Genomic DNA, 8,384 nt, shown 5'->3' with positions numbered 1-8,384 from the left:
GTGTGCCTTGGCAGATGGCTGAAAAAGTGTAACAAGTGGGTCACAAGAGTATACAGAGTAGTGAGAATGATAATTAAAATAGAACAGCTGAAGACCTGAAGATGGTCCTGGTGGCTTTGACTGCTGTGAGGGTGTTGGCAGGCTTGCGCGCATTGCAGCGGGTGGCTTAGCTAGTCTCGGCGTCATGACGTCGGCCCTGAATTCATGGCATGCCGAACCCGACTCTCCCTGCCTGAGAACCTCCAGGAGACCCCGGTCCTGCGTTCAACTTCAAATAGTTGCTACTGCCACTGCTCCCTGCTCGCTTTGGCATTGCTCTTGTTGCTGCGTTCGCCGGGGTCTTCCTTTTGGCGCAATTGACACGCCGATATTCGCTGTGGATGGGGCCGCGCAGCGATTAATAGTGACACACGCAGTGCCACTCATTTACCAATACACCTTCACAACTGCAAGAAGAAAGAAATTCAGAACTGCAAGATGTGGATTATATCGTACTGGCTCTTCCCAGTCATTTCGGCCTGCATGTGGATAGGTATGCAACTTCGTCGGGTTCGCTCAAAGGGCACAGCCAGCTGACAATTTATACTTACAATTAGCCATGCTGGTCGCAATGCTGGGCACATGGGCTGCTCAGGGGACGCCGCACTACCACAACATGTCTCACCGGCAGACGATCGCGTATGTCCGGCATTTCCGGATGCAATCTCGCAAATGGAACTAACTGTACTGTCAGCTTTATTTCCGACATTGGCGCCGAAGGTCTGAAACCCCTCTTCATCGCCGGAAGCACCGTCACCGTCGTGTTCCTTGATCTGGCCTTCCTGTCGGAGCGCTGGCTGCGACACCGGGGAGTGTTGGCGCGGAATAAGGGGTTCTTCGACAAGTTCTGCTCTGTGGCGTCCATCTTCTTTTCGATCGCGGGCGCGCTCGGGCTGATCCTGCTGTCGATCTTTGATACGGTGAATCACCCGCATTTACACGATGGATTCCTTATCATGTTCATGTGAGTGCGCTGTTTTTTGCATTGAATTTGAGGACTGGCTGACTTCGAGTCATAGGGTTGGCTACCTGATCAGCGCCATCTTTATCTGTTTAGAGTACCTGCGACTAGGCATGGCCTACCGCAGGTTGCATATCATTCTGTTTGTTAGCTTCTGGATCAAGCTCGGGTTTATCGTCGTCGAGGTGGCCCTTTCCATCGCATTTGGGGTGTTGATGAAGCACTCGCATCGTAAAAATGTCGCGGCGGTTCTGGAATGGGGTAAGTTGCGCGCCAGCATTTCTTGGTCTGGTCATGCTAATCGTGTCTAGTTATCGCCCTGATTTTCACTTTCTACGTCCTCTCGTTCGTGATTGACTTATTACCGGCCGTCCGCACGCGGCGCCATGTGCCACAAGGAGAGAAGACCCTCCAGATGGCCAACGCTACGCCCAGTTCCACTACCGGCGCTCTTCCTGCCGTCAGTGGCCGTCAACAAGACGTCACCTACGAGCAGCCATTGACGACCGACTCGATGGGCGAGAATGCCAACACCTACCGTGGACTGGTGATCAGCGGACGGCCAGCGGATGGCACGGGTAGAGTGTAATACGATATCATGCATGCATTTGGTTCACTTTTTTCTGGAGGTACTGTGAATATCTTTTTCGAAACGCGATACACGAGTTCTAGGATAGCATCGGCGGTGATACGATACCCGGGAGGTGAGGTTACTTTGCATTCTGGCTGCCTATACTCAACACGCTCAACACGCGTGTCATTAACTGATCATTGGGTTGGTCTATGTTGTTTGTTTTGGTTTTGTTTCTTGGTTATCTTGGTTCATTTTCAAGTGGTTTGCATCAGCGTTTGCATTGGTTCGAGGGATAGAGGGCAGGGTGGTTGGTTCATGATAGACAGGGTCGGGACATACAGCACATTGTACAATATTGTAGAGTACAGGGAAAGAAAAATGCGCTGCATTGTGCGCCTTTGAAATTTACCTTCAACTCGCCTCCATAAGTATGCATGGGGAGCCTTGCTCTTTAGCACGCATTCCTATACGGCATAGATATCAAGCATCTTGGGACATTTATTATCCAATACCCAGAGTAAGAACGACAGTTCGAACAGTCAACTAAGTCAACGAACATTTGAGATCGATGAGAAGCTCTCTTTTTTCTGGTTTCCCCCTATACATTTACTACTAGTCCCAGACTCGCTGAATCTAAGAGGACTCCGCCAATTAAAACCTTCTATTCTGCCGGCACTGGGGTATACATATCTTACTGTAAAAGGAAAGCGGTATGTACACGCGCTAACCATAATAGGAAATACACGTGACCCAGAAACCTCGCAACAGGTCTCAGGGATTTTTGCAGGTTGTCTGACCTTGCCGCTCACAGCTGGATTCCATCTGGAATTCGGCGAGAATGTGAAGTAACCTTTTTTGAGTCACATGACCTGATATCAGATCACCCGCTTGGTCACGCACAGCAAACAGCACCAGTCAGGTGAGTTTGAGTTGCCAGTCATGTGACCTGACACTAGCGGCAGACGGAGTCTAAAATTTCAAATTTGTGTTTCAATTGCACTTGCAATTTGCAATTTCAGTACTCACTCGGATTGCATAGCCTAACTTAATCTGAGAGCCTTACGGGGCTAAAAACATGTTAGGCCCGGCTCGGCCCGCTGTCACCGTTGATCAGCCTATCTAATCGTCTAGCAACTCAACTAGCATTCAAATCTCGAGGAGGGTCTGTCATATCAGATATATAATATAAAATATAATTATAAGCGAATTCTTTTAATCAGAGCATTTAAAGTAAATAATACAAGTTGGCGTTTACCTTTTTTCGCATATGATAGGCATTTGCCAACTCAAGAAAGTAATATTTGACTTGATTTCTCTAGTCAGTAGTCGGTACCCTTATCAACTAACTGCTTCTTCTTCTTCTTCGAGTTCCAGTGAATCTACCGTGTATGCTCTCAAAAACGGAAGTGAAATGATTTTTTTTTCCCATCCCCAACCTCAACTTGTCACATGTATTAGTGATAGTACGATCATACAATCATATGATATATGCATATATTTCATCAACAGACGTCTGACGTCATTTGGGGCTGAAGATAAAAAACGTATCAGGATGGAGAGTAGCCCTTATTCGAATTCAACGAGAGTCTTGGTTTGAAACTACATAAACTAAATACGTAATGTACTGTAGAAGTTCTGCACAGCACAGCAGGCAGCGATGAATCCAATTCAGCTAGTCTGGGTTAAGCCAAGCTAACAATTTCCAATTTCAATTCCAATTCCATCATGAGGCATGCGAATGCATATGCGTACGCAAGGGGGCTGGTGAAGAAATTTGTCAAATTTAGGGTTATACAGTCATCTTGACAGGCATATATTGCGAAGAACGACGGGGTCAGGTGGTCTGGCCTTAAACTCAAATTGAGCGATTTAGGCTGTTGTGAATTAGTATTACTCTATATTAGACAGGGGTACTGCTGCTATACCCTGCTATCAACTGGACAGCCCGTCTAGCATGCGCAGTACTCCCGTACATTCGATAGGCTAGTGAGGTCATGGAGCTCTGCAATATAAAGTCAAAGAATTAACGCGAGCTTACTCTGTATGTACATAATAATTTAGTGTTGTAGTCGCCTAACAGCCTGTCGAGAAAAAAAAAACTCAAAATTAATCAGGGTACGTGATTAGTCTACAGTGCAGAGTACGGAGTACAGAGTCCAGCCTGACAATGATCAGCAGATCACTCCCTATCTGCAGAGTATAACAATTGGTGACAATCTGCAGAAATTTGTCTCCTTCCCCACATTATTGATTATCTTATGACGAGGGTTATCTCTGCAGAATACCTAGCCTAACGGAGTATACTTTAATTAATTAAGGTTATACGCCCTACGTTAGGGGGTCAAAAGACCTTCACCCATAAATAGGTATAGGTAGTTGTAGTGCTCACTAATCACTAATGTAAGGCCTCAGCCTTATAGGGTTCTAATCCTCACAGAGTACGTCACTGAGTATCAGCTTCCATAAGCCCCCTACACGAGCGAATGATCAATCATACATCAGTATTGGAATCGTCTTCCATGAGGGCTTTACGAGCATGGCGAAGAATATAGCGTTGACAGAATCCCTATGAAATAGCATTATTGGGGACCAGAGTTCTAGAATTAGTTCTTCCCTAATACGAAGATACCTATTAACTTCTTCGGCTATAGTAAAATGTACTCAGTGCCTTAAGCACTAAACTACGCCAAGCGCTTGTCAACAGGTCCATCCTGCATCTTGGCATAACATGTCATTGCTATCATATCAAGAGCGTAAGGACAAAGCGCGCTCGTATCTTGCCCAATACGGACACGAGTGCTCCGTCTGTAATGACGAAAGTTCAAGCTGCTCACGCCGCCACAGCTTTCTCCGCAACAGTGTAAATACGCACACGCCCGTAGACATCCTTGTACTTCTGCCTGACATAGTCATCCACCGAGATGGGCGCGTACTTCTCGTCCTCCGGCTCTTCGCGGCACGACTCGATGCACCGGATGATGAAATCCGGGTTGCCGTTGTAGTTGAACGGGATCGAGTAGCGGTCCACGTTCGACCGGTTGATGACCCGGTGCACGTTCGAGATGTACTTGTCGTTGGTCCACTGCTGGAAGAGGTTGCCCAGGTTGACCACATACGCGCCCTCGACCGGAGGCGCCGGGTAGTAGGACTGTGTTTCCTCATCCCATACCTCCAGTCCCGGCACATCGCCCTGGAGCAGCAGGGTGATGACGCCAAAGTCGCGGTGGGCACCGATGCCGCGCTGCAGGGGGTGGGCATCCTCCGGTTGCGGGGGGTAGTGCAGCAGCTTGTAGAAGGCCATGGGCTCGGTGCAGAACTCGTCAAAGTAGTGCTCGTCGTAGCCCAGCGAGATGGCAATCGCCTGCATCACCTTCTCGGTCAGGGCAGTGACTTGGTTCAGGTACTCCATGCAAGTGTCGCGGAAGTGATCGCCCAGAGACTCGGCCACAAGTTGGGTCCGTGGGCGAACTTCTTTGTCAGCACCTGAGGGTGGTCTGCCGGCAGATTCTGGGCCACGTAGAAACCCTCTTTGAGATCAGGCATGGTGTCTTTTTCGATCATCTGCCCGTACATGACCTCGTAGCCACGGTTGTGGTCATTTTGGGCTGCAATTTGTTAGCTTCTTCGAACATGTGACCAGGGATGGAGCAGGCACACATTTATCCAGCTTCATTATTTCCTCAAGCGGCAGGGCAAAGAACTCCTTGGACAGTTTGAACATCTCCTTCTGCAGGCTGAATGGGATGGGGTGATTGATGATCTGGAAGAATCCCTGGGTACGGCAGGCATGGCCAATCTCATCCGCGCATTTCTGCATGCGTTCTGGGTCACCAGACAGAAAGTTGCTAAAGTCAACAACAGGAGGGGAAGGCATCTTGATAGAGAATTGGTTTGAAGGTTTGTTTGGAGAGTGATTGTTGTTTAACTGAGAGAACTGGGGGACAAGGATGAATGATTTATCACTCCTTAAATATTCAAGGCTTCTCTATGATGGGCTGCTATCTATCCTGTAGATTCACAATTCTAGCGCAGCAGGGATGCTGAAATCACCGGCTTCTCCATTTCGCGGCCGAAGTACGGTGCTAGACAAAGAATTGTCTAGAACGCTACCCCTGCTCAAAGCCTGCACTCACAATACATCATACTCTCGAGTTTTCAGATGATACTTGCTCTTTGCTCGGATCTGCGGGCCAAAGCGGTAGAACAGCCATGGGAGTGGTGTCATCGCTAGAGCCACAAAGTCAAGCAAGCTGGTCGCCCATGACACCCCCAGCGCATCATACATGTCATTGGCAAAGAGTGGAAAGACCGCTCCAAACAAAGACCGTAAGACTGCATTTGCTGCAAGAGCACTGGCCGCGAATTGGCCATAGCAGTCCGTCAGATATGATGTGATCCCCAAGAACAGCATAATAAGGCTGAAACCAAATGGAGCCCCTGCAATAATCCCTGAAATCCAATGGGTAGGTGGAGTTGCTGTTCACGCAAACCAGAATAAGCTGACGGGGATAAGCCAGGATATGACCACCAGATGTGGTAGACGAGCTTCTAGCTGTGGGCCTCCCAGCCGGCACACATAGATGCCATGGATTCGATTCACATAAGGGGATCCCAGGGTAGCAATGGCCATCCCAACATAGATGCCTAGAAAGGATAGGCCGGCGATTCCAGGGGGCCAGTTACGAGATTCCTTGTAAACCACAGGATATGCGGTGAAGTCCAGGTAGAGAATGCCATAGATGAATGCCATGTATAGTGACAGCAGGAAGAGGATTGCTCAGTGAACAGCATTATCCACGGCCGAGTCAGGTTGGTATAGAGTTGCTCTTTGACTGTGCTTGGCATGGCATCTGGACCTTGTCTGCGGCGCGCTTTGTCCCGGAGCAGTTTAGGAGGATAGGTCTCTGGAAGAAATAGTACCATAGCGACATAGATGGTTTCACTGAAAATCAGCACCACCCAAAAGTTCCACCGCCAATAGGTATACTGTGAGATGAAACCCCCGACTGTGGGCGCAATTACTGGACCGAGAAAACTGGCTGCCGAGAATAATGCCAGTGGTACAGACCGGTTATTTTGGGGCCAAATGTCTGTGATAGAGCCACCTGAGTTGGTGACAGTCGGCGAACCAAAGAATCCAGAGAAGAATCGGAATACCACTAGGGATGCGACATTTGGAGCTAGCGCACAACCAATCTGGAACAGCACAAACATCCCCAGGGTGAATCGGAAAATGTTGTTACGACCCCTGCTCCACATTAGTTAGAACGTTATTACAGCGCATCGTTCAACCAGCTTGCACGCACCAGACTTCAGAGAGAGGGGCAAACAAGAGGGGCCGGATGCAAACCCCAGCAGGAACGTGGTAATGCCCAGCGTGGCAACAATCGGAGAGCACCTATAGTAATCTGCAATAGACGTGATTGCGGCAGTGTAGATGCTCGAGCAGAAAGCGATAGAAGCTGTCATCAGCACCAGGATCCAGGTACAAATCCCTGGATATGAAGTCGTCAAACGGGGCTATCTCCCTCACAAAGAGCGGTTTCTGCTTACATTTCTTGCCGCTCTTCCAATTCCTTGGATTCTCGTGATCATCCAGGCTGATCTGCTGTTCGGGAGTGCGAGGTTTCTCCCCGGAAGCATTGTCTGGCGGCGAGTCATGCTTCTCGACGTCCGTCGTCTGCGGACGGTCCGAAGACGTACCCATCGAAGCCTTCGAAATCGATTATTGAATGGGGAGATTGAGACTCGACTGCGCTAGAAATAGAGAAACTGCCGGCCAACATCTGAGGTTAAGTCCGATGGGAGGAACTTTTAAGTCGGCGATATCAGCACCTTCCTGTTCCAGGAATTGAATTGATCCAGAACCGCACTCTTTAGTAGCAGTCTCGATTAGTCTGGCAGGTTTGCTGCTAGCAGACGCAGGGTGAGGTTGCAGATGAGTTATGTACGCAGCATCAGCTGTCTCAATTAGTAATTTGGAGCAGTGCTGATCGCCCTAGCGCCTGCCTAGGTAGGTAGTTCCCGCTCTTTCCTATTTGGGGAGCTGTCAGTTGGTCACGTTCTGGCCCCACCGGTAATGCAATTACAGTCTTTATTACATACATTATGTAATTCCATCCAGATTACATAGTTACGGCATTAACCGACAACATTTATTCTTAGGGTTGATATGGTTGATAGAGGTGCTGTTTTACGACTCAAGTGCGTATATATATATTATTTATTACAATTAGCAGGCAGAAAAAGCGCTTTATTGAGTGGTTTTGAAAGGCTTTATTCATAGCTCATAGTCACGCTTATGAGCATATGACACATCATGGATTCTCTGTTACCATACAAAATCTGAACAATGAGCGGGCATTCATCCCTCAACAAAGAACTCTCGGATCGGTCTTCTTTGTTCAAACCTTCTCATCACCCCTGCAAATGCTGTGATTAGGTCTGGCTTATCCTGGGACAGCGTCCCCCTGCTTCATGCTCCGTTGGCTGACTAGCTGCCGTGCATCTCGAGTTCTCGACCTCAGGAGGCTTGAAGCTTCGAATGCCCCGTTCCAATTCTTGCCTTGGCCCTGCAGGTTTAACATACAATTGTGCCACTAATTGCTGACACCACATTGGTTTGAGATGTTGTATACGTGGATAAACATCTTTCCCCGCTGTCTTGGTCTTCGTCGACGACGGGGAGATGCATCCATTATGCAGTATATGTACTCCGTATATAGTTATCTCTAACAATTGCAACCTGAGCTGACAACAATCTTAGGTTCCATTCTTTTCTTATTTTTTTTCTATTCCCTGTTACTCTGT

General features: G+C 48.3%; 2 protein-coding genes across 2 annotated transcripts; one reads left to right on the top strand and one right to left on the bottom strand.

Moving 5' to 3' along the window:
- Positions 1 to 1,589, top strand: T310_3170 (FK506 suppressor Sfk1; the record flags this gene model as incomplete). Its single annotated transcript, XM_013473974.1, has 6 exons — positions 1 to 35; positions 83 to 125; positions 533 to 678; positions 734 to 1,003; positions 1,059 to 1,261; positions 1,312 to 1,589. Coding segments are annotated over 6 exons (975 nt in total), but the record flags the coding sequence as incomplete, so codon positions are not given.
- Positions 1,590 to 4,255: 2,666 nt separating this feature from the next.
- Positions 4,256 to 5,448, bottom strand: T310_3169 (2OG-Fe(II) oxygenase family oxidoreductase; the record flags this gene model as incomplete). The annotated part of the gene is made up of 4 exons (XM_013473973.1): positions 4,256 to 4,379; positions 4,409 to 5,101; positions 5,146 to 5,179; positions 5,232 to 5,448. 4 exons carry the CDS (start codon positions 5,446 to 5,448, stop codon positions 4,256 to 4,258), a joined length of 1,068 nt encoding a protein of 355 aa, XP_013329427.1.
- Positions 5,449 to 8,384: the final 2,936 nt, after the last annotated feature.

The sequence above is a fragment of the Rasamsonia emersonii genome (genome assembly GCF_000968595.1).
Source record: "Rasamsonia emersonii CBS 393.64 chromosome Unknown ctg1118621760054, whole genome shotgun sequence".
Lineage (NCBI taxonomy): Eukaryota > Fungi > Ascomycota > Eurotiomycetes > Eurotiales > Trichocomaceae > Rasamsonia > Rasamsonia emersonii.
This window is presented reverse-complemented; position numbering and strand designations above follow the sequence as displayed.